The following is a 25,909-nucleotide window of genomic DNA, read 5'->3' on the forward strand; positions in this document are numbered from 1 at the left end:
GATAGCCCTATCAGTAACACTTTTCTCTAAGGAAGCTTAATTTCTCCAGAAATCCCCTTTCCAGCCTCAATCTCCTACCCAAGGGGTAGAGACATGGCTGCTGAGATTCAGGGAGCAGGACAGGGAATCAGGCTAAAGGTTCTCAACTCTGGAATATACAGGCTTTCCCTCAGTGACCTTATTTTCAGTTGTCCCCTCTGCCTGTGCCTAATATCCCCAAATCCAGAGCCTCTGTGATGCCATTTCTCAGGGAGTAAACTGCCATCTGCCACAGGGGTGAGGGCCTGGAGCCTGTTCCTTACATAGACTTCCCATGAGGTTTCCTTGTTTCCAGCACTTTCATTATCTCCAGCACCTGCAGGACCTGGCGATCTCATTACTGAACCTTTCCAGGCTCATTAGTCCTCACATTTATAGACACTTCTAGGCATCCCCTTCCCTACCCGGCTAAGCCAGTGGCCACTCTTCCACGCACTTTATTGCTACATACGGTATATCATGGTTGGGATAATGATGGCACCTAGTTCCGTCAAAGGTGGAGTTTACATTTACTCCCTATTCTCTGTGTTTCGGGATGACTTCTGAGAAGAGAAGGGGGCAGACAAGTCTCTACTATGCTCTCTCCAAGCCAGGAGTCAGATAGCTCACTTCTCAGGCCACTCTGGAATTTAACATTGACCTGCTTTATAACACAGCCAGCTAGAAACATTGTTGTGTTCCCCACTGGGTGGTAAGGTCTCTGAGAGGAGTCAGTGAGTCTTAGTCATTTTGTATAACTCCCTAGGGACTGAGACAAAAAGCTGTTATTTAACTCAATTGTGACAAATTTGGTGACGATGCAAACATTTTTATACTTTAACCTCTATGCAAGTAGTTCGTATATAGTACAAACTATATCACGCAGGTATAAACTGTACTAAATAGGTTTACTAAGTCTCATTTATGGCTCTCTCTTCCTGCTCTGCCTGCCAACTCTTCTACAGCAAACCGCGGGTTCTCAATTGGGATCGGTGACGTCACACCCGGCCAAGGACTGCTGAAGGCCAAGTATGAATTGCTGAACGCTGGCTACAAGAAATGTGACGAGTACATCGAAGCCCTGAACACGGGCAAGCTGCAGCAGCAGCCCGGCTGCACTGCCGAGGAGACCCTGGAAGTGAGTCTGGCCCTTTGGCTCGGAGTACCCGCTTTGTGCGCACAGTGGCTGAAATGGTGTCCACGGGGGTTGTGCTGTGAGCCATGAACAGGAAGTGGCAAAAGAGAGTGAGCAAGTCGAGGCAGTGGTGTCCGTCCCGTCTGGGCCCTGGGCTGGTTGTGTGTGCTCTCGTTTGTTTCCTGAGGCCTTTGATAGATCCCCACATCCCCCCAGCTTTCACATCCCAGGTGGTAAGAACACAGCATCTGTTCACTCAGCCGCACGGGGCTGCTCTTGTTCAGACGCACACTTGGGCCTTCTGCGACTGGTCTTGAGTGCCTCGCTCTGCCCTTTCTACTTTCAGCGCCCTTCAGGTGGACACGGGCACCACAGCTGTTTGAATGGGTGGGTTTTTTTGTGGAGGATGGGGATTCATTGTCAGGTTTTCTTGTTTTGTTTTAAGAGACAAGGTCTCTGGCCGGGCGCAGTGGCTCACGCCTGTAATCCTAGCACTCTGGGAGGCTGAGGCGGGCGGATCGTTTGAGCTCAGGAGTTCAAGACCAGCCTGAGCCTGAGCAAGAGCGAGACCCCGTCTCTACTAAAAAAAAAAATAGAAAGAAATTAATTGGACAGCTAAAAATATATATAGAAAAAATTAGCCGGGCATGGTGGCACATGCCTGTAGTCCCAGCTACTCGGGAGGCTGAGGCAGAAGGATCACTTGAGCCCAGGAGTTTGAGGTTGCTGTGAGCTGGGCGGCTGACGCCACGGCACTCACTCTAGCCCAGGCAACAGAGTGAGACTCTGTCTCAAAAAAAAAAAAAAATAAGAGACAAGGTCTCACTCTGTCGTCCAGGCTGGAGTACAGTGGCACCATCACAGCTCACAGCATCCTCCAACTCCTGGGCTCAAGGGATTGAATGGATGGTTTTTAAAAAAGGCTTGATACAAAAGAGGAAAATTCATGTCTAATCATCACATACCCAGTCTGCTGCCCCTCACATTTGAAACAAGCAGCGTGGGTCAGAGCCAGAAGCACCACCGGCCTCTAAGAGCCTAAAATTCTTCTTCCAGCAACCAGGTCAGCAGTCTGGGTATAACAGGCTCTCTTCTGCCCCTTTGCAGCCCATACCTTCAAGCTCTAACTTACCTGAGCGTGGAAGAAAGACTCTTTAAGCACTGGGACGTTTTCTGATGAAATAAATTTTTTGAAGCAGAAAGAAACTAGAATTGTGAGATTTTCACCATTAGCTCATTCTTAATCTCACTGAGTTTGAGAGAGAGAGAGAGAGAGATGGATGTTTCTCTGATACCTACCTAGAAAATCATGTGAGGCCTTGGCAACACCAATTTTTAATGGAACCATGACTCCTAACTGACTCAGCGTCCCAAGTTACGCGTTGGGGAGTGACGGTGTGTGAATGAGCTCATGGGCAAAAATATCCCCGTAGAGTCTCCTCATCACATGCTTGGCTTGTCGGAACTCAGATGTGTGCTTGACAAGAAAGAGTAGACACAATTTGTAGACAGGGCAAGCAGTTCTCTTTTACACGCTACATATTATCTTTACACATTTATACAGGGGTGTGTATGTGTGTGCGCATAGCTGTACATATACAGATACTTTGTTGTGTAGGGTACTATACACAAAACCATACAGTCTGCTTTAGGGGCCATTTAAAGGATTTTTCAAGTTTTTGTTACTAGTCAATTTTTCCCTTCCGTGCTGATTGTAGAACCTTGTGGAAGTTGCACGTATTTGTGTAGCGAGGGCATTTTGCACCTCTCAGGGTCTGAAACCTTTCTTGATTGGAAATCTGACATCCTGCTTCAGCATTTTCAAATTTCTTTAAATGTCAGGTTGAACATTTGTGATCCACAGAGCCAGAGCACAAGCCACCGTGAATCTCTCCTTTCTCCCGCCAGGCGCTGATCCTGAAGGAGCTGTCTGTGATCCGCGACCACGCCGGCAGCGCCTGCCTCCGGGAGCTCGACAAGAGCAACAGCCCCCTCACCATGGCCCTGTGTGGCTCTAAAGGTGCGCCCGCCCCGTCCGGTGCCTGCTGTCGGTGTGTTCCCCTCATGGGCTGGTTTGGTTCCAGAAAATGTCATAGTCATAACTTCAAGCAGGCATTTCATTTCTTTAAGGGTATATATCTTTTTAGATCATAGAGAGAGACTTATTTGCATTTTAGGAAATTTAACTCCTTTGGAAGAACTTGTTGGTAATGTCTGTGGATTTCTGAGTTTGAGAGTGCTTTGAGCAAACTTGGTCTTTGAAAAATAAAAAGCAAACTAGGGATTTTTTTTTATTGTATTTAGTGACGTAGCAAAAGTCTTTAATTTGATGGATGGCCCAGGCCCTTAAAGCATTAGGTTTCATGATACTGCATTCAAATTCAGCACCTCTGTACTCTTTCTTCCCACTCTTCCTCTCACTTTGGTTTTCGGTTTTTTTTGGTTTCTTTGAGACAGAGTCTCACTCTGTTGCCCTGAGTAGAGTGCCGTGGCGTAATCCTAGCTCACAGCAACCTCCAGCTCCTGGGCTCAAGCGATCCTCTTGCCTCAGCCTCCCAAGTAGCTGGAACTACAGGCACACACCACGACACCTGGCTAATTTTTCTATTTTTCGTGGAGACAGGGTGTCGCTCTTACTCAGGCTGGTCTCAAACTCCTGACCTTAAGCGATCCTCCCACCTCAGCCTCCCAGAGTACTGGATTACAGGCGTGAGCCACCGTGCCCGGCCTTCCTTCCACTTTGTATTTCTCCCCAATCCCTCTTTATGTCCAAATCATAATGTCCTCCGAACGTCCAATATGGTTGCTGAAGTCTCCTGGAAGACTCGCCTGGCGCTTCCCCAGCCTTTCCTCCAACCAAAACTTGCTCTCAAGCTCCTCACCCTCGCTCCGCCGTTCTTGTGTTCCTTACAGCTCCATCTCTTCTTGATTGTATCCCTGGACTGTGGACAGTAAAAGACGGGTAGTCTTTTACTCTCCGTGGACCATAAACTTGTCGAGAATGAGGACCTTTGCTCTGTCAGACTCCTGTTTCACCCCTCTGGTCTGCTTGCACTTCAGTGAATGTCATTTAGGTAAATGAATGTTCCATTTCCGACCCGTGTCCCCAGGTTCCTTCATTAACATATCACAGATGATCGCCTGTGTGGGACAGCAGGCCATCAGCGGCTCTCGAGTACCAGATGGCTTTGAAAACAGGTCCTTGCCTCACTTTGAGAAACACTCCAAGGTAAACAGTAGTGGATCAGGTAGAACTTTGAAGGCCTCTTTATCTAGATTATCTGCTAAGGAACACAGACCTATCCAGATCAGAGACTACTGGCCACTTCATGTGGAGTTTTATATATGTATTTTTTCATTTGCCATTTTATTGAGATGTACTTCATATATCATAATCTTCACCCATTTAAAGTATACAGTTCAGTGACTGTTAGTATATTCGCAGAATTGTGCAAACATCATCACAATCTACTTTCAGATCATTTTTAATGCCCCAGAATGAAACCCCGTACACACAGGCAATGCATGGTAATGTTTTGGAGGTGGCCAGGTCTGGCCCACAGGAAGGATGTCTGGAGGGGAGTCATTTCCCAGGGAAGGGCCAAGCTGCCACTGTCAGCAGGGTGCCCCCTGAGCTCCACGACGGCTCAGCTGCTTTAGGAGAGCAGTGCGAGCTTAGGTTTCCCTTTCCTAAGCTAACTGCCTGCCACTGGCACCAGCACCAGCCCTGACAAGGCCCTCACCCTCCTCGTGTCTGGTAAGGATGGGTTGTCTAAATTATTTCTCTTTTAGGAAAGGGCATATAAAGCCTGCCGTTTAATGAGAGTATATTGGCCAGGTATTTATAGTCTTAAAGGTGGGGCCAATTCTGATCTCAATGGATTTCAGAATTGTGGGGCTTGAACTTTTTTTTTTTTGATTTTTCTTTTTTTCTACCTCTCTTTAGCTCCCAGCTGCCAAAGGCTTTGTGGCTAATAGCTTTTATTCCGGTTTGACACCAACCGAGTTTTTCTTCCACACAATGGCCGGCCGGGAAGGTCTGGTGGACACAGCTGTAAAGACAGCTGAAACAGGATACATGCAGGTAACTTGAAGAAATGTAGGCCATTAGCAGCAGAGCAGGACAGGGCTCTGTGAGTTTTGACTGTTGAGTGTTTACACATTTTGCACGTGAGCTATGATTTATCTGATCTTGGTACTTAAAAGAAAAAATTTAGAAAGGTAAATGCCCTGAACAATTAATGAACAATTTAAAAAAGGGTAGTATGTTCCAAATCACACTGTATACCTTGAATGATCAAGAGCAGGCCAGAAAGCACCACATGTACTCACCATCAAATTGATTGTAACTGATCAACACTTGAGTGCACACATAATAGTAACATTTTTCGGGAGTCAGGCAGATGGGAGGCGGGAGAAGGGGATGGGTATATACACATCTAATGGGTGTGGTGTACACTGTCGGGGATGGACAAGCTTGAAGCTCTGACTCGGGTGGGGCAAGGGCAAATATACATGACCTAAACATTTGTGCCCCTGTAATATGCTGAAATAAAAAAAAAAAAAATTAAAATAGACCAGGCCAGAGCCACATATACCAAAGCTCTCCTAGAGGAGAACACGGGCATGTAATTCATTACTAACATCATTCTAATTAACTTCCAGTGATCTATTCCAGTGCCTGCTGGAGGGCTTGGACACTCAGAGGGAAAGCTGCTTCCCCAGTGAGTGTGTAGCTCTAGGATTGTAAGCTCTGGGCACCAGGGCTAAACTAAAGGGTTCTCTGTGCTTGTGCTTCTCAAACTTTGCCGCAGAAGTACCCCTAATGGCAGAGGAGTGAAAAATAGGTCCCTCCTGTGTTCTTCCATAAGACCACAAGCAGAGGACGATGTCTTTTCAGTCTCTAATTGTCATTTGTACTGTCTACTTCATAATTTAACTATGTTTGGGTTTTTTGGAGGAAAAATTTTAATGTTTTTAACTAATTACAATACCAGATAAAGTGGACACTCCAAGTTGGTGGGCCATGAACTTGCTGTGGCTTTGTGTGCTCTCTCTCCTGACTGTGGAAGAGAGCCCTTTGCAAGCTGGGAAACCAGGATAGGCAGCCCAGAGATGTGACTGAGCGGGCCAGAACAAACAAGGGTGATGAGGGTGACGGTGGAGTCGAGGTAGTAGACACTTATTTTCATAGACTTTTCTGCATCTGATACTTGTAATCGTCTTTTGATGAGAAACTGCCCTTCAGTTTTTGAGTGTGCTGCTTTTGTCAAAAACCCAACAGACTGTGAAATGCCTTTACCACTCTTGTTGTAATGTGTTTTGACTTTATTTTTCGTCTTTACCTTTCTGAAGTAGAAAATATGACTTTCCCAGAGCAGTGTGTTAACCTAGAACAAATTAGTTCCGGCATAAGAGATTTTTGTTTTGAAGTTGCCTGGAGGAAGATTTCTTTGTTTTTAATTCGCTGAGCCACCATTGCACTGCTAGCTGCAGTGTTCCTGCTGGTGGACGATTCTCCCCCAAGCAGCTTTGAGAAGTGATTGCTGCCCGCTGGTTCAGACACAATGCTGTCCCTGTTTTCTCTTCTACCCTTCTGTCCCAGAAGAGGGCCTGCACCTGATCCTCTGTAATTCATATTGAAGTCTGTAGGAGTCCTGGCTTAAGGTCGGTTTAGAAACAAAAAGCTATTGCATTAATGTATAGCTTAGGGAGAAAGAGAGAGAAGGCAGAACAGCCTAGGAAAACAGTGTTTGCAGAGTCCTTTGTGGGTGGTGGGGTTTAAACTGTGTGTATTCTGTAAAGCGCTGGAGGCTGGAACATATTCTAAATCCCACTGCACAGGCTAGTGAGACACTCACAGTCCTGTTCTTGGGGTAAAGGGACTCTTCAAAGGGTTTCTAATAAAGGAATTTTATGTGATTCAAGTGTTTGTAACCTTGAAACTTTGAGTTGCAAACCTCATCCTCTGCACGTGTGACCAGTCTTCTCAAAGCAGCTAAGCTTGCTCCTCCTTTTCCTTTAGAGAAGGCTCGTGAAATCCCTTGAAGATCTTTGCTCCCAGTATGATTTGACGGTTCGAAGCTCTACGGGTGACATTATCCAGTTCATTTATGGAGGAGATGGCTTAGACCCTGCAGCCATGGAAGGAAAAGATGAACCTTTGGAATTTAAAAGGGTTCTGGACAACATCACAGTAAGATTCATCATCGTATCTGGGGTTAGGGTTCTTGAGGATGTTTCTTTGCAATGGAGGTGACATGTGGAATGTCATTTACAGTTAATACTTCAGTCATACCTACCCAAGCACTGGATTAATATCTTTTATCTTTATGTTACTCTGTGTAATTTTTCAATATTAAAAGGAAAAAGTAAATTGTCGTCAGTTGAAAGTCTAGTATTGGTAGTAATCAAATGCTCGCAGAAGACGGCTTTGGTTTCTCTCTGTGTCTAGTAGAGACCAGCTTTACAAGTCGTGGGTATTGAAAAGCAGGCACATTTCCAATACTTTAACTGGGAATATGGTTTGGAACAACCTTTTTGGAGGGTAGTTTGACAATATTGATCTGGATTTAAATGTATGTCCCTTTTGACCCAGTAGTTCCACTTATAGGAATTTGCCCTCCAGAAATGGTCTAAATATGCCAAGAATGTTTTTTCCAGGTTGTTTGCAGTAGAGGCAAATCATCGATAGAGGACAGGTCAAATATAACGGTCTGTCCATACAAAGAATAATAATGCAGCCATTAAAACATTGGGAAAATCCCACAAGCTTGAGAAGTGAGAGAGTATTTTTGCTCTTGAAATGTTTGGGGCTTTTTAAATAACAATTTATATTTTTAAGGCAAATCTGCAGTGGGGTAAAGGTTGGGAAGTAATGGAACAACACCAGCTGAACACCCAGAAGTCTGCGTAGGATGGAGTATCAGTTTATCCGATTTTCTCCTTCATGTGAAGGGCAGAGTCCACAATATGTTTTACTGGGTTTTTTTGAAACAGAGTCTCACTCTGTCACCCCAGGTAGAGTACAGTGGCATCATCATATCAATAGCTCATTGTAGGCCTGGCGAGGTGGCTCACACCTGTAATCCTAGCACTCTGGGAGGCTGGGCAGGAGGATCACTTGAGGTCAGGAGTTCAAGACCAGCCTGAGCAAGAGTGAGACCCTGTTTCTACTAAAAATAGAAAGAAAGTAGCCAGACAACTAAAAATAGAAAAAAATTAGCTGGACATGGTGGCGCATGCCTGTAGTCCCAGCTACTCAGGAGGCTGAGGCAGGAGGATCGCTAGAGCCCAGGAGTTTGAGGTTGCTGTGAGCTAGGATGATGCCATGGCACTCACTCTAGCCAGGGCAACAGAGTGAGACTCTGTCCCCCCCAAAAAAAGAAATATATCTCATTGCAACCTCAAACTACAAGCGCACACCACCACACCAAGCTAATTTTTCTATTTTTAGTAGAGACGGGGTTTCACTATTTCTTGCGCAGGCTGGTCTCAGACTCCTGAGCTCAAGCAATCCTCCTGCCTCAGCCTCCTAGAGTGCTAGGATGACAGGCGCGAGCCACCATGCCTGCCCCACAATATATTTTGAAAGAAAAATCACAGGTTGCTAAAAGCTCACTCTGGGTAAGGTCATATTATCGCTTGTGAGTTTTCTCATCTAATACTGCCCCCTGTTCTGTCGCCCACACACACATAACTCAATTTCCTTTTAATACTCGAGGCGGTCTTCCCGTGTCCGAGTGAGCCTGCTCTCAGTAAAAACGAGCTGATCCTGACCACCGAGTCCATCATGAAGAAGAACGAGTTTCTCTGCTGCCAGGACAGCTTCCTGCAGGTAAACTCCGCCGGGTGGTGGTAACCACAACCAGCTTGGCTGTCACAGAGAGCTCTGTTTGCCAAGTGCCAGCAGGTAGATTTTATAAGCTGGGGTTTTTGTTTGTTTTTTAACATTCTATTGTTCCTTTGGTAAAAAGTTCAGAAGTGGCCAAGGCAAAAATCTCACTGGGCTACACGAAGAATCTATCTCATGTTTTTCTTAGTTTGTGTGTTTCGCACAAGCATCTCCCTGTTAGAAGAAACACTCTTTAGAGAACTGGTTTTGTTTAAGCCCTATCCCTAACACCAGCCTGCTACCCACTTTCTTACCCTGTGGACCGACTCTTCCCTGTCATTCTGAATCCCAATAACTGTTAAAAGGCATAGCGTTGTTTTAATCCCGTTTATTTTAAATTGCTCGCAGTTTTAATATATTATGGATGAGAAATCCATCAAGTCAGCCTTCCTTGTTCTTCCAGGGAACTGTTAGGCTTGATGCCCTCTTGAGGTTTTTGTGGTCAGTTTGTGTTTTGTTTCGGTAATTGCACTGACCTGCTCAAGCAGCTTCTTCATGTTTATAATCATGATTAGGAGCAAAAGCAAAGGGGTACAGAAATCGGTAAATGGCTTCCTCTGTGCGCTGGTTGGTAATTCAAATGCAGCTCAAGACCAGCAGGCCAAGGAAGAATGTGTCCCTTTCAGTATACCAAAAATACAAACAGTAAGCGAAGCTTACATTAGAATGTTTTCTTTAAGGATCTCCTCACTCCCTCCATTCGTGTGCTGAGGTATGAAAGGTAAAAGAGAGAGTCTTCCAGATTTTAATTTAATTTATAATCAAGTATATGGCTAGGCTGAATGAGTGCCTCTTGTTTTATTTTTCTTCCTCTTTTTTTTTTTTAACTAACAAACTAGAGTTGATTTGGTTTTTCTCCATGATTATGTTTACTTATTTATTTTTCTGTTTATCCTCAAAGACCTTAACTGAGACAGGTTACGAGACGTATAACGAGGTACCGTGCCTAGCATGCTGTGCATGCGAGCGGAGGGCCTGGCGCCAGCAGCACCCAGCTGTTTGCCAGCACCGGAGACGACGAGTTTCTGTCCCAGTCCTGGCAAACACGGCTTCGCTTTGGACTGGTTCCTTTCTTGCCCTTGACAGGGTTTAACAGGTGACTTCCTGCCCAGCAGTATTTGTTTATTCATTGAGCACTTGTTCAGCCCTCACCATGTGTCCCCCAGTCTGCGGATCCCGAGGACGCAAGGATGACAGAACATGTCCTCGCTGCCAGTAGCTCACAACCTGATGAGCTCAGATTTGCCCGGAGGGTCTAACATCCACCGGCCAGCACAGATTTGTCCGAGCCCGGGAAGTGTTCTCCAACTCTAGCCCAGAGCCGAGGCGACAGAGGCAGCTCCTAAGTGGCACTGAGCCCTGGCCTCTGCCAGAGGCCGATGCCCATGCTCGCAGACATGCTGTGGAGTGTGAGAATCTAACTGCTGGTTAATCGTGTGATTAATTGCCTGCCAGTTGTCATGTTGAGAGTTCCCACTAGTATGCATGGGTTGATTCAGTCTGAATTTTTAGTAGCTTGTTTCAGTTTTCATTTCTACCAAGTGAGCTTTTTTTTTTTTTTTTTTTTAACCTAACCTCCAGAACCTTTGTGTAGGGAAAGTCATTCCTTTCCGCAAGCCTGCTAGAAACGTGTCCGATAGTGCAGCAGCTGAACTGTCCTTGCCAGTGCCTGAGCTGGTGGAGGGTTTTAGGTGTGTGCTCTTTTTACTCCACGTGTGTGCAGAGTTCCTCGCAGATGAAAGTCCCCTGGCTCTGCCTGGCCTTAGGTTTTGCTTCCGTTTCCTGTGCCAATAGGTGAGGCAACCTTTAACACTTGGTGACCAAATCGCAGCATCTGCACCAAGAGGGCTTTCGGGACCTTTCTCTAAAGGACCCAGCCACAGCCAGACAAGTATGCAGGGGGCGAAAATCACTAATGTGGCAGAGGCTCCTTACACCGAGTATTAGAGAGAAAATTCAGTGGCAGCAAATGTGAATGCCTTTGAGCATCGGCGCAGTTGGGCAGAGTTGTGCTAGGAGAGATTGTTCCACGGCCCTCTCCAGCTTTATTTTTCACCTCTGGTTTGCAGTAGCTGACTGTATCTGAAAATGTGGTCTCAGACTCATAATCAATAAGTGAGTCTGGAGAGTTTCTCTTTAAGAAGAGCCTCTTGAGAATTTTCAAGTTCTTGTAAGTTCAGAATAGTCCTTTTTGTGTAGAACAGTGGCTGAGCTGCAGGGTAACCCTCCGTGTGTGTCCAGAAAGAGTTGGCCAACAAGGGTAGTCATGAGCAAGCCTTGTTCATGGAAACAGGACAGCCAGGGTGTGGTGGACCCCACACCAGGTAGCCCTTTGGCCCTCTGGGTTCCCGGGAGACAGAATGAATTTCCCAGTGAGCAAAGATGACATCACAGAAACCCCTGCTCAGAGAGCAGACTTTGGAGAAAGAATCTGACTTTGTGGAGAGGCCCTTTGCCTTGACCAAGCCCCTGACCTCGTTCAGAACAGCGCCCTCCACTCGAGGGAGATTGGGTCATGCCACGCAGCCTCACAGGGAGGTCTCTCCAACCCGGGCAGCAGCTGGCGGGGAAAGGCATAAGACCATGTGGATACAGATGCTGCGGCTATTTAAATAAAAACATAAAGTTCTACTGTTTTGCTTTCAGAAAAGCTAGTAACTAGAAATTGCTAGACAGTCATGGGAGACCCACAAGATTTATTTTTGCAAGATTAGGCTGGAATGAGACTACGAAGTCTTAAGCTCTCTATGGGTACCTTACAGGATTTCATTTTTGCAAAAGTGGGCTTTTGGTTCAGGCTTAGGCGTTTCCAGCAGTGTGCTAGGCTGAGGGGACATTAGCAGGGCACGTTGGCCTTCTCCCTGGGGGCCCCTCGGCCTACCGTGGAATCGAGAAAGAAGGCCCCAGGAGGCTTCTCGGCCACCACAGTATGCAGCCTGCCCTCACACCAGCCCGCTCGTCCTCCCGTGTGTGTGGTCTGTCCCCAGCCATCCACACAGAGTAGTTGGATGCCTACAGTTGGCCGGCCTGGCAGTCAAGCTCACTGCCACCGTGATTTTTCCAAAATCATCAAAGGAAATTCTATTTCTGGGAGGCTGCTGAAGGGAGGAGCAGTCTGTCTACCCACTCTTCCTTCTGTTCTTAAAAACCGTCCCTGGATCCCAGCAGAGGAGCCGATTACTGGCTCCCAGGGCGGCAGTATGATGGCCTCTGAAGGACTGTTGCTGCTGCGGGGGGCGTGCGCCGTTGGCGCACCCTGAGGAGTGCTCCAGAGCCAGTCCCGCAGCGCTTGACCACTGACCGCTGCGAGCAAGGTGTTAACCGCTCCTCTGTGGGTGCTCCCTCCCCGAGAGCACTTCCCAGGGGATGTGCTGGCTGGTCCTGGCTTTAGGAGAGACCATGGGCTGGGCATATCTCAGGGACATGCTGCAAATTGTCAGAAAGATCAGTTTTACCCTCTGGTCGCCAGGAAACGTAGAGTCAGGTCCGTAGTTCCTGTAGTCGATCACCTGCCTGACGTACTTTCACCCTCTTCCTCACTCCACTGTGTCAGCATCTGGGGGCTGCGAGTGCGGTTCGTAAGTACAGAAGGGATAGCACATGTGCTAATGTTCCACACCCGTCCTTGAGAGTGATTTCCGAGAGCCCTCACCAGGTTCTGATGGTGTGTGGGAAGGCAGCGTGGCGCTGGCCTGGGGGAGGGGTCACGATCAGAGGCGAGGGTCAGAGCAGGAGAGAAGCTGGGACTGGGGAATGTTTTCTTTGAAGGGAAGGTAAGTGCAAAGCATGTGTTTGAAGTGCATGCAGTGTCTACAGAACTATCCTGTAGCTGGTGGTATTGAAATTGGTCGTAAAAGCTTCAGAAGAAACACTCAAAAATTAATCGCCCTAGAGAAGAAAAGTATAAATGGCAGTTACTCCTGTTCTGAACCGTGTTAATGTAGACTGTGTGGCATGAGGGGAGAGCAAGAGAGGCTTCCGCGCACCGTGTTAGGGCCACGGATAGCGCCACAAGAGCAGGTGGAGTAAAATGCCTTAGAGACACCTTAACCAATGGAATGTGTGTCTGGGGTGTGGACCATGTGGTGTGTTCCTTGAAAAACTGCTTCGTAATAGAACCAATATCCATGCTGTATCCTTTATGCTATAGCCACCGCTAAAATACAGTGGTCTCATCATATATTACTAAAGTTTATGAAATGAATTATGTCACCTGAATGACTGAGAAACATACAACTGATGTTTGCTGTTTAATCTTTCAGGAAATAAAAAAATTCATTAAGGGGGTTTCTGAGAAGATCAAGAAAACCAGAGATAAATACGGCATCAATGATAACGGCACGACAGAGGTAACGGCGTCCCCAGGTGTGCTAGGACGCGGAGGAGGGTGCAGGTGCTGCAGCCCTAACTCTGTCCCTGGCTTGTGTTCCTCCAGCCCCGTGTGCTGTACCAGCTGGACCGGATCACCCCCACCCAAGTGGAAAAGTTTCTGGAGACCTGTAGGGACAAGTACATGAGGTGGGGATGCCGACTGCCCCTGACTGCCAGACATTCACGCAGGTCTTGCATGTCCTCCTGCTTCCCCCTGGGGACAAAATCCTGGATCTGCACCACTTAGTAACTGCCGGTATTTGAGCAGATTCTATCACCTCTTGTCTAGGGACTCCACTGGGTCACTAGGCTGAATGCTCTAAGATGTAGAAATAATTACAAACAAATTTCCTAGTGTCTTCTCTCCATCGAGAAACTATCAGTAAATTTGACAGATGCCCGCTGCTCCATCCACCCTCAGTTTGTCAGCAGATCACTTAGATCTTCTCCAGGCGGCAGACATCACGTGCTGACCACGGCTAGCCACGCAGCATTCAGTGGCATTGCTGCCCCCTCTGTGACCATCGCTTTTCCCTGTCCGTGCCGGACTCTTCCTCTGTCACGAACACCACCTGGCCTGTTGCCAATTCCTTCCTGACCCTAGTGGCATCTGTGTTTTTTTCTGTTGAAAGTTGGTAACCAGAAGCCTCTCCCCGGCAGTTTTGCTGGACGTCTCTTTGTCGTGCTGGATTCTCATCCACGCCTTTTCCTTCTAGGGCACAGATGGAGCCCGGTTCTGCGGTGGGTGCGCTCTGTGCCCAGAGCATTGGCGAGCCAGGCACCCAGATGACCCTGAAGACCTTCCACTTCGCAGGCGTGGCCTCCATGAATATCACCCTGGGCGTGCCCCGGATTAAAGAGATCATCAACGCGTCCAAGGCCATCAGGTGCCTGGCTCCATCGCCCGCTTGTTCTCACACGCACCTGTCGTGTTTCCTGAGATACAGGGATCCTCCTGTCACATGCGTGCATGCGATACTCTAATGGCACAGTGTCTCACACTCTGGGAGGCGTGCTTGCCGTGTCAATCATATTTTAGTTTTTAAAAAAGCCACTCAACAAAAAAAAAAGGTTGAAACTGGATACACTCAAAATGGAAGCAATGTTTTTTTATGGCCACAAGTCACATGAAAGAGAAAATGTAAAAAATGACTGGAAAAATGAGAGCAATGTGTCAGTGGAGATTTCATCCCTTTAATGTCTTTATTTCCAGCCTACCTAGGTCTGACCGGTATGTCTGCCACTTGGCCTGTGGCCATATTCTGTGACACCCCACCCTCACCCCATGATTTCATGATAGGATTTGTCATTGATCTGAGGCTGGAAGAATCAGAAATACATTACAGTGCCTTTAATGACAAAAATCATGATTCTCCTCATGGTGTGAATCTAACAAAATGACAATAAATAACATAAAGCGAAAGAGCGCTGCACTTGGTCGTAGAACAGCAGCCGCCGATGAGCGAGGGTGGTATAGGAGCTCGCCTGCCTCCGCTGGGCTGGTCAGCTCGGTCCCAGGAGTGTGTATTCATGGGACCCCGTCTAGAAGATTGAGGACAGAAGCTGACGGCTAGTGGAGGTATTCCTAGAGAAGAAGTCATGGGGAGCAGAGGGATGAGGGAAGTTGTATTATTTAAAGGTCAGTTTACTCGGGAAACGGAACTGAAATAACTGCTTGTTAGGACCAAAGAGAAAGAGGTAAGGCTCAGTTTGTAAGGCAAAATTTTCTGAAAGCCTTTTCATTCACTTATGGAGTAGGTTGCCTGGGGAGCTCCAAAAATAGCAACTCTAAATGAGAACGCACATGAAGCCTTAGTAGCCTTTGCCTGACACACAGCAAAGGCTCAATCAGTTGCAGTTGCCGTTAACGTCAGGATTTAAATAGTGCTCGGATTTAACAAGCAGTGGTCCTCAGCAGGCTCACCCCTTGTACTAGAATCCCTCTTCCTTTGCCTCCCACAGCACTCCGATCATCACAGCGCAGCTAGACAAGGACGACGACGCCGACTACGCTCGCCTCGTGAAAGGGAGGATTGAGAAAACCCTCTTGGGAGAGGTAGGAAGAAATTCCTGTTGATAACAAGAAAGCCAGCTCAGCAGTGGTGCAAGGAAGTGTTAAAAACCAGCTGCAGGGGACTGACCCATCCGTCGTGTCCACGCTATTCCAGCTCTTCAAAAAAGGCAAGCAGTTGTCTACTCTTAGCAAAGGGGAAAGTGACTAATTAACACTCTGACCTTTTGCCATGGCAGATTTCAGAGTATATTGAAGAAGTGTTTCTGCCCGATGACTGCTTTATTCTCGTCAAGCTCTCCCTGGAACGGATCAGACTTCTGAGACTGGAAGTGAGTCACGTAATTAAATGTGTGGAGGAAGTCATCCTGTGAGTCCCAAGATAGGTGCTGGTAAACTAGGGCACGAGCTGAGCAAGACGGCGGAAGCGTTGCAGAGGAAGGCTTTGTTTGCTTTCTGGTTTTTGTGATCCGGTTGTCCCCTCACATTTTCTCTTTCTAAACCTAACCGTGATGTAGATACGGCCATCAAAAGACATACAGGAAATGAGTTGAAATTTTGTGCATGACACAACACCAGTTCACCGTGACACAACATTATGATAACTGGTCTCTGTCCATCTTCCCAGTGTCTGGAAGGCCCCTAGGGCTGGCTGTGCCTTACTCATCTGTGGTTCCACAGCACCTGGCTGGTTTGGGGAATGTTTTCAGATGGGTGGATTAACCTGGTTTCTTACATTGGCATTCGTGGGAAGGTCACAGTTGAAAGATTAGCCTTTCTCACAAACACACTGAGTATAGGGTGCCTACTGAGAAACTTCGTGCGTTCCCCATGTGAGAGTTGACGCTGAAATTTAGCAGCCAGATCTTGAGTTTGGGGATTCCTGTTGCCTGTTTTTTGCTGCCTGCCTTGTGGCTCTTTCACCAGAAGAGCTGAGCGGCAGCTAGGAACGTAGCACACGAGCAATCGTGGTAATGTCAGATAAAGGGGAGGCTCCACTGCAGCTTTGCTTAGCCCTGCCCGCCAACCTCCAGCCTCCCTCTGGCTCCCACAGAGGCTGCCTGTGCTGTCATGAATCGAGCGTGACTTTTCAATGGGGCAAATATTCATTCTTTAGGGGTGAAGAAAATCTACTCTTTCCTTGCATAAAGCACAGATACACATACAGGACATAAACAGACCTGTAGTATATCTGCCACATTCAAGTTTCATAGTCAGGGGCGATTAGGAAAAAAATGACTAGAAAGACTTCTTAGAGGGATAATAATGAAATACAGGGTGAAAAACACTGGAATCGAAGCTTCCAAACCTCCGTCAGTAACGCCCACACACGGCCACGTTGCAGGTGAACGCTGAGACGGTGCGGTACTCCATCTGCATGTCCAAGCTGCGCGTGAAGCCCGGCGACGTGGCTGTCCACGGCGAGGCTGTGGTGTGTGTCACTCCCAAGGAGAACAGCAAGAGCTCCATGTACTACGTGCTGCAGTTCCTGAAAGAGGATCTCCCGAAGGTGAAACCAATCACTTCTAATAGAGACATAGCATTTACCTGCAGTGTGAACACTCACCAGCGGGAACCCTAAGGACTTTGTCACTTAGTCCCATTTCTACTTGGCCTCATCCCTAAGGAATCAGTCAGATTGTTTTTCTGCTTGGCACTGCCATGGCAACTTTACCTGTTAGATTCCTCTGTGTTCTGCCATAAAACCGATGTTAGAACGAGACACAGTCCCCTGAACTTCTTTTATTCTTCCAAACCCCCAAAACAGCCCACAGGCACTCTTAGGTCTAATGTGTCAGTGATGACCACTGCTGAGAGCTGGGGGTGATCAAGGTGACAAGCCAGGGCCTAGCACACCCAGCCCTCACAGCCTTCTGTGTCTCCGCGTCCAGGTGGTGGTGCAGGGCATCCCCGAGGTGTCCAGGGCTGTCATCCACATCGACGAGCAGAGCGGGAAGGAGAAGTACAAGCTGCTGGTGGAGGGGGATAACCTGCGCGCTGTCATGGCCACCCACGGCGTGAAGGGCACCCGCACCACCTCCAATAACACCTATGAGGTACGCTCAGCCCACGGGGTCACCTGCAGGCCCTCAGCTGGTTCCTGGCCTCTGACATTCCCATTTGCTCTGGGTCTACCATTAAAATTTGCCCACCAATTCATTGCTGGAAAGTGGCACAGGGTTTGCTTTGAACCTGCAGGGCAGAGGAGGAAGTAGAAGGGGCTGCTTCCACTCATCCCTGGCTCTCCATAGGTGGAGAAAACTCTGGGCATCGAGGCTGCCCGGACAACCATCATCAATGAAATCCAGTACACGATGGTGAACCACGGCATGAGCATCGACAGGAGGCACGTGATGCTGCTCTCGGACCTGATGACCTACAAGGTTCGGGGGCAGGGAGGCACCCGGGTGGCCTGGACATCCCAAAATTCACTTTCAGGAGAGTAATGCTGAGGAGCTTCTGAGATATGTAGAATACACTGTCACCATCACCCAAAAACCAAAGATGGTGGTTGGGCTGGGTGTTATGGTAAAATCCCAATGTGAGAATTGCAACCTCCTGGCAAACTCCCCGCAGCTGGTGGAGTGAAGAGAGAGCTGGAGCATGGTTTTGTCCTTGTTCTGACTGTTTTCCCAAAGCAAAATGAGCCATTGCCAAAAGCCCAGGTTCCCACGGCAAGCCGAGGTGCTTCTCTCTTATTAAACCCATTCATCACACTTCTGTAGCCATTTCCAGCGAGAGGATAAGTTAACATGATCTAAAGCGGGGTTGGGGGAGGATGCTGAGGTTGGTTGGTTGGTTGGATTTTTTTCCTCTCTTCCCAAAAAGTGTATTTCCTTCTAGCGGTGCCATGGGGCAGCAGATTTTCATGCAGCCTCCCCAAACACGCCTGTAGTGTATTATAGAATGTTTAGAAACCAGGTGAGGGAAATGGCCAGTTCCCTACCACCCTGAAGCAAAGGCTGTCAGATTTAAGTCTTCCTTTTAAGTCTTATTCTATATGCGTATATTACTTTACTGTGGTTGCAGTAAACAGTATACATGCAGTTTTTATCTTGGCTTTTTAACATTACAAATATTTTCCATGTTGTTTTACAGTTGTAATGAGTATACTTTTTTAATAATGGCACAATATGCCTTTGAATAGAATTATTACCTGAATTTAATTAAGCCTTTTCCTACTTGAGACTTCTAAATTCTTTTTTTCAAAGCTAGATTCTTTTTTTGAGACTGGATCTCACTCTGTCACCCAGGCTGGAGTGCAGTGGAATGATCATAGCTCACTCACTGCAGCCTCCAACTCTTGAGCTCAAGCAATCCTCCTCCCTCAGTCTCCCCAGTAGCTGGGACTATAGGTGTGTGCCACGAGGCCCAGCTAATTTTTTTTTTTTTTAATTTTGTTTAGAGATGGGGTCTCGCTGTGTTGCCAGGCTGGTCTCAAACTCCCGGCCTCAAGTGATCATCCCCTCTCAGCCTCCCAAAGTGCTGGGATTATAAGCGTGAGCCACCATGCCTGGCCCAAAGTCAGATTCTTAATTCTAGTTCTGAATTCTTAATTCTTTGTTCTGATGTCACCTAGGTGCAAGTGTAAGGTTCTATGTTGTGAGGGACTGATTGCCTCAGTGGGACACAGGGGCTGCAGATAGCTGTTAAGGTCCTTTTCACATCTGAGGTTGTGACTTGAACAGCTGCGTGGCTGCTTTTCGTTTATTGAGGGAATGCATAGTGCTTTGGTTTTAAGCTTTTATAAGTGGCATAAGTACCACTCTGATGCTCTCCGTTGATGCAGGGTGAAGTCCTGGGCATCACCAGGTTTGGCCTAGCCAAGATGAAGGAGAGTGTGCTCATGTTGGCTTCCTTTGAGAAGACGGCCGACCATCTCTTTGATGCTGCCTACTTTGGGCAGAAGGACTCCGTGTGCGGTAAGTTTGATGTTTCTAGGAGCAGCATCAAAAGCCTTTATTGTTTTCAGCTGAGACCATGGCTAGGCTTCCAGGGGAGTGAACAAAACCCAGTAGGCAGAGCATTTATTTCTTTCAAGAATAAAGTCACAGACGACAGAATTGGACTGATGGATCTTTTATCTCTAAGGCCTGACTGTAGCATCTTGCATCCCCTGACATCGTTAGAAGGCTTTTCTGTGTCAGTACAGATGGTTTTTGGTCCAAGAAGAAAAGAGTGGCCCTGGGCATGTAGGAATTTCTCTAGCTCTGGACGTTGTGGTCAGCCACACTGACCGTCACCCTCTGTGTGATGCCAGGGCTCAGCTGCACCCAGCAGCATCCTGCTCTCCTGATCCCTGGGGAGGCAGCAGACCTGCCATTGACGTGGGCTGAGCCGTGCTAGGCACCGTGCATGCTCAGTGTCTCCACCCCCCTGCAGGATGGAAGTGTTAAGACCTTTCACAAGTGAGAAGACCAAGGTGACCTCGCTTGCCATCGAGTCCACCTGCAGAGGCTCGCCCTGTGCCACGCCTCACCCCCCCACACCACAAAGCGTGGCTCTGACCAGGGCATGCTGGCCACGGGGAGAGGGCACACTGGGGCACTGTCACGACAGCAGCTGGCTTACCTGCTTCTTCCCCTCGAGGCCAGCACTGACTGCTGGGCTTTGCTCCAGCCTTCCTGATTCCTCAGCAAGACCCTGCAGGCCCAGGGTGGGAGCTGGTGAGGGGCTGGGGTTTGGGAGGGTCCGTAACCTGCCCCCAGGTCACACCCCAGTCAGGCCCCAGCAGGGATTCCAAGTCCTGCTGCCATTTCCAAAGCTGAGCTCTGCCTCCCAGTAGCCATCTCGTCTCACCTCCTGCTCCTATGCGTACACCAAATAGGTGGCAGGCAAGTGGGGCCTCGTTCACAGGATATACCTATTTTTTTGCCTCTCAAATTAACCTTTTACCTTTTTATTGGGTTGGAGGTGGAAGGAAAGAAAAATTACATAATTCTTGAAGATGAAGAAGGGTGAAAGAAAAGAGAAAGGAGCAGAGATCGGGGTGGGCGAGGGCAGGTACACAGGGGAGTGGGAGAACGCGGAGGCCAGGGCAAGAGCAAACCTGCCTGACAGCAGGCCCAAGACCAGCACCTCTGTCTATCGCCGACCCCTCTGGGGGCCTGGGACTGCTACCCCACCCCTGCATTGAAGTTTTCCCCTTGCCCTGCTCCTTCAGTACGTCGTAAGCAGTGTGGGCCTGCACTGCTATTGGTTTTAGTTCAGTTATTTGCCTCTCTGGTTCTTTGTTAGCACAAAGCCTAGAACGTGGTAGCCACTTGCTTGTTGTAGAATCAGAAGGCTGACGCAAAGTCAACATTTGCATCTTATAAAAGCCGAACTGGAGCTTGGAGAAAGAATCTGCGCCACCCCTTACTCCTGCAACTCTAGCAGCCCTGCCTTCCTCCTGTTTCTCATTAGGGCTGTGGCTTGCAGGGCTCGGTTGCTCTTAAGCCTGACCCAGCCCCTTCCCCTGAGCACGGCTGACAGCTGTCTGCTGCGGCTTCCAACGGGGTGGTAGTCTGCTCACTGTCGTCCCCAGTCATCTGCTTTTCCTCCAGGCTCTAAGTTCAGGAAGCTCTGGGTGGCACTTGGGATTCCTGAGCATCATTCAGTGTCCTTGCTGTCTTACGTTGAGTGTTCTCAAGGGTAGCGCCTCCAGGGGGCCTTTGGCTCAGATGGGAGAGGAGAATTGGTGCAGCTGGCTCAGTCTCCAACAGGCTGCTGGGCTGGGCGCAGGCACTGACCTTCCCCGAGGGTGCAGAGTTCCCGCACCCGTCCGGAAGCACGGCAATAAGCCTGTCCCCACAGCCACCCCCCTTCTCTAGATGGAAAAGAAAGTGATTTGCCTGAGTTTAACCCGTTGATATGAAGTAGAGCTGGGGCTCATCCCAATTTCTGACACTTAAGTCAATAGTTTCTCCTTCCTAGGAACCGCTTGTGTATTCAGAAGCTCTCTGATCTTGATTCTGGTTGGTTTCAGGGGTGTCTGAGTGCATCATCATGGGGATCCCAATGAACATTGGAACCGGGCTCTTCAAGCTGCTCCACAAGGCCGACAGGGACCCAAGCCCTCCCAGGAGGCCCCTGATCTTCGACACGAACGAATTCCACATCCCCCTTGTCACATAGTCCAAGGGAAGAGGGGACCATTCCTGAACTTGGCTCCTTGTCCTGTCTGCAGCTAATGTGAAGAGCTTTGTGCTCCCTGGGACAGGGGCCCTGATGTCCCCACCTGTGCCAGCCAGAGAAGGCCCCTGGCATCCCCAGCAGCAGCTTCTGATGGGGAACAGCTCATACTGGTGACCCTGACTACACCACACTGCCTGGGAGAGCTGCAGGTTTTATCATTTGTTTGAAACCCAGTCTGTGGACAGCCCAGCCCCTCCTGCCCACCCTGCCTCCCTGGACTTAGGAGGAGGCCCAGCCAGGTGCCGTTGCCCATCCCACCTTACTGTGTCCCGTACCTGACGGTGAGCCCCCTCTAAGCCCTGCACGGGCCAGGCCGCCTTCTGCATTTTCCATTTCTGAGTCGTGCCAGGCTCTCTCACTGTGGCATACTCATGTAAATAGTCGCTATTATTTATTTGTTCCATTTGAGGGATTTGGAATTTTCGTGATTTTTATTTTACTTTTGAAACCAAGAAGCAAAAGAAACCAAGAAAGCCAGCATTGAAGCGTCCCTGGACAAACTGGTTAAGCCATCTAGGATTTGTAATGGAGCTGAGACTCTCGTGAGCTCAAGCCAATTGGAAACGTCTTTCATAGGTGCCCCTGGCTACCCTGTTGATTTTGTCTACCTCAGACCCCCGTGACGGGGCTCTGCCCTAGGACAGTAGCCAAACCCATTCTTCACAGCCTGTAGAAGCGTCACTGGAGTTTGGGGCCTGTTGAGGTGGGGATAAGATGGCTTTCTGTAGAATTATACTTACATTTTTGGGACAAGCCCTAGTCGATTTCCCCTGAGTCGATGCTGTTAAGGTACTTAGTGTAACCATCGGTTCTTGTGTCCGTATTAGAGTAAGTGCTTTCCCTCCCATGCTGATGTGATTCTCAATTAGGAATTCTTGACCTGAGTTATTTTTGGCCAATGCTCAAGTTTAAAATTATATTAAAATTTATAGTTTGGTCCCCCTGCATCCACAACGTGGACCTACAAACTTCTTTCAGGGTATTGGTGATGTGAAAAAATGCCATTTTGGCCAGGCACTGTGGCTTTCGCCTGTAATCCTAGCACTCTGAGAGCCCGAGGCAGGAGGATCGCTTGAGCTCAGGAGTTCAAGACTAGCCTGAGCAAGAGCAAGACCCCATCTCTACTAGAAGCAGAAAAATTAGCCAAGCATCATGGCACTCGCCTGTAGTCTCAGCTATTAATACTAAGGAGACTGAAGCAGGAGGATCGCTTGAGCCTGGGAATGTGAGGTTGCAGTAGCTACGGTGACGCCACTGTTCTCTACCCAGGGCAACAGAGTGAGACCCTGTCTCAAAAAAAAAAAAAAAGAAAAGAAATTGAACCCCCCCCTTACTCCCTCTCATATAAAAGAATAATAATAATGTTTTAAAAAACTGCCATTTTTCTTAAAGTTTAGTCCCTTGTATCTTCTAATTGAGCTAGCCTGGTTCACGACAGAGGATCCAGTTCATTAACAAATGATGACTCAGGGTTTCTACTTGACCTCACCAAGAGCCCTGCTTCTCTTATGCAACCTGGGAAGGGCCACAGAGGATCCTGCCCACCAGCAGATGCCTTTCCGAAAACGTGCCTAGGAGGTAAGCCGTAGGCCTGATCAGATCCAGGACCACTGGGCTACACGCGATGGCAAGGGAAGGCTGGAACTGAGCAGTAGGAGGGAACACCAGCACCTGCTTTCCTCTGCACGTGACACACACTTGGAGTGAAGGAGAGGTCATGGCCGCAATGTGCGGCCGGTAGCAGTAAAGGCAGCACCACCGAGGAGTCTCCTCCTGCTCAAGCTAGTGCTCGCTGGGGTGCTGAGGAGTCTGTATGAGACGTGTGTAACTGTGATGGGTGCAGATCATCGTGCGACACTCTGGGAACAAGGCCGACCTTGGAGCAGAGGGGTTATGTAAAGGAATGCATCGCCCGATGGGACGGGATGTGCCCTGAGAGCACTGGTCGTCCTGGTACTGCCAGTGCTGCTGGGACCACTGGCATAGACAGCATGGACCGGTGAACCCTACTGGCTGGGGGTCAGACTTCTCCCTGATAGGATCATCTGCCTGCCCCGGCAGTGGCTTTGTGCCAGCACAGAGCTCAAAGACCAGCTCAGGCTGGGCATGGTGGCTCACACCTACAATCCCAGTACTTCAGGTGGCCGAGGAATTCGGCCCACTTGAGCCCATGAATTCATGAGCAACATAGTGAGACCCCCATCTCTGCAAAAAAATAGAGAAATTAGCCAGGTATGGGGGTGTGCGCCTGCAGTCCCAGCTACTCCGGAGGCTGAGGCAGAAGGATCACTTGAGCCCAGGAGTTTGAAATGCAGTGAGCTATGATGATGCCACTGCACTGAAAAAAGAGCTCAATGGAACGGTGACATTTTACTCTCTGGGCCTGCTTGGAAGAAGTAACACACTTAAATTCAGTGTCATCCATGAACAGTTACATATTTCTTTAGTGCTTGGTCTGTCCAGTCCTTTGCCATTTTTATGTCTTTTGTGTAAAGGGGGATTAAAATAGTTACTGACTCAGTTACAGCCCCCTGCTTTGGGGGTGAGCGAGACACTCGAGTCTTTCAGTGTCTGTGCCAGTTAAATTAATGGTGCCCTGTTTCTGTTTCAGTGTTTATCCATGTGTATTCACACCGAGTCATGTCTGATTGAACCTGACACTGTACAGTGATTATTTCTTGAATTTTTGCTGTCTCTTGGCAGACCTCTTTATTTTTCTACCAAAACTCAAAAGAGGAACAACTTGCTGTATGTAATACTGTAGCAGAGCTGTCCTTGTGGGTTCTGAAAGATTTGTATGAGCTCTCCTAGGATGAGAAGTATCCCCATCATTGCTGCCTGTGCGCGCCCGTAGCCCCAGCTACTCGGGAGGTGAGACAGGAGGATCGCTTGAGCCCAGGAGTTTGAGGTTGCTGTGAGCTAGGCTGACGCCACGGCACTCTAGCCCGGGCAACAGAGCGAGACTCTGTCTCAAAAAAAAAAAAGAATTCTTCAGCAGAAGAGGGGAGAGCAAAGAGGTTTAGGATCGAATCTGGCAAAAGCGTGTCCAGCACACTCTAGGGTCAAAGCTGCAGATACAAGGACTGGCTCCTGTGGGCAGGCTCAGCACATCAGGCCCCTACAGGGCCTTTCATGACCTAATTTGGCCTCTTTCCCTTAGGCTTGGATTCTAGAGAATATGCCCTGAACAGAGGACCCTGCCTGCAGTCACTGGGAAAGGATGCATCCATCGTTTCCCGACCCCTAACCTACGCGCAGTGTTAATCTGTGAACATTTAAACACAGGAATATTTGTTAAGCTTCTCCTCTGTGCCAGGTGGTGCACTAGGCCCTCAGGAAGGTCCTGCACGAATGGAGCTTTCCTGGTCAGGGTCATCTTGTTAAGAGCCTGGCTTCAAATCCCAACTCTCCCTTTTCTTCCTTGAATGAATGACTTAACTTTGCCTCACTTATGTATAAGATGGGAATCCTATGTAGTACTGTCTAACTCTTAAGGTCATTGTGAGGTTTAAACATGATTACGCATATAAAGGTTTTAGTACCGTGCGTGGCACATAGTACATTACATGTTTGCAATTACAGTGCGTGGTCTGCGAATTCACCACTGAAAACCAATCCTCTGGCTCTTTTTAATTCACCCAGATGGAGCTGTGCTTTGTGGCCTTGGGGATCCAGCCTCCCTAGACATAAGGACTACCCCGCTGTCTGCTCCATCAGTAGATCCTGGGAAGTGTTTGATACCATGGAGAAGGAAGGCTAGGGCAGTGGACTGACGTTGGCGGTTTTACGGCTGAGGGCTTGAACATTTTAATTTGGGCCATTAAGTGTGATCTCACTTTAGAGTCATGAGGGTAAGACCAGAATAAGTCAGACAAAGGTTTTTTATAGAGAGATGTGCATACGGATATTTATTTAGATTTATTATATAACAAAGTACCCCACCCATGGGGGGAACTTAACTTTTTTTCCCTCTTTAAAAGACAGCTTGTCATTTAAAAGTCATCAGCAAAGACTGTATTAAGAAAACAGTAATAATGGTTGCCTCTGGGTGGCTAAAGGACAGAGGTAGGAGGTGACTTATTTTTCACTCTATGTTCTGTTGTACCTTTCTGATTTTGTACCTTCTAAAGGTCTTGCCAATTTTTTTTTTTTTTTTTTTAAACGATCTCCCTATGTCATCCAGGCTGGACTCAACTTCTGGGCTCAAGCGATCCTCACACCCTCCCAAGTAGCTGGAACTACAGGCACATGACACAGCACCTGGCAAAGGTTTTTTTTTTTTTTTTTTTTGAGACAGAGTCTC

At 48.2% G+C, this 25,909-nt stretch overlaps 1 protein-coding gene across 1 annotated transcript in view; it reads left to right on the forward strand.

The window, feature by feature from the left end:
- POLR3A (polymerase (RNA) III (DNA directed) polypeptide A, 155kDa) overlaps window positions 1-22,543 on the forward strand; it is a 46,379-nt gene extending 23,836 nt beyond the window's left edge. The window contains exons 15-30 of the mRNA XM_012663279.1: window positions 984-1,156; window positions 3,062-3,173; window positions 4,264-4,382; window positions 5,100-5,237; window positions 7,179-7,349; window positions 8,877-8,990; window positions 13,310-13,396; window positions 13,483-13,565; window positions 14,135-14,305; window positions 15,381-15,474; window positions 15,669-15,761; window positions 16,775-16,939; window positions 17,322-17,486; window positions 17,682-17,813; window positions 19,220-19,352; window positions 21,398-22,543. Of these exons, the coding sequence (XP_012518733.1) occupies window positions 984-1,156; window positions 3,062-3,173; window positions 4,264-4,382; window positions 5,100-5,237; window positions 7,179-7,349; window positions 8,877-8,990; window positions 13,310-13,396; window positions 13,483-13,565; window positions 14,135-14,305; window positions 15,381-15,474; window positions 15,669-15,761; window positions 16,775-16,939; window positions 17,322-17,486; window positions 17,682-17,813; window positions 19,220-19,352; window positions 21,398-21,546 (2,099 nt within the window). The 3' untranslated portion in view covers window positions 21,547-22,543. The remainder of the gene's footprint in view (window positions 1-983; window positions 1,157-3,061; window positions 3,174-4,263; window positions 4,383-5,099; window positions 5,238-7,178; window positions 7,350-8,876; window positions 8,991-13,309; window positions 13,397-13,482; window positions 13,566-14,134; window positions 14,306-15,380; window positions 15,475-15,668; window positions 15,762-16,774; window positions 16,940-17,321; window positions 17,487-17,681; window positions 17,814-19,219; window positions 19,353-21,397) is intronic.
- The last annotated feature ends 3,366 nt before the right edge of the window (window positions 22,544-25,909 follow it).

The sequence above is a fragment of the Propithecus coquereli genome, unplaced genomic scaffold (genome assembly GCF_000956105.1).
Source record: "Propithecus coquereli isolate 6110/MARCELLA unplaced genomic scaffold, Pcoq_1.0 Scaffold80, whole genome shotgun sequence".
Classification (NCBI taxonomy): domain Eukaryota; kingdom Metazoa; phylum Chordata; class Mammalia; order Primates; family Indriidae; genus Propithecus; species Propithecus coquereli.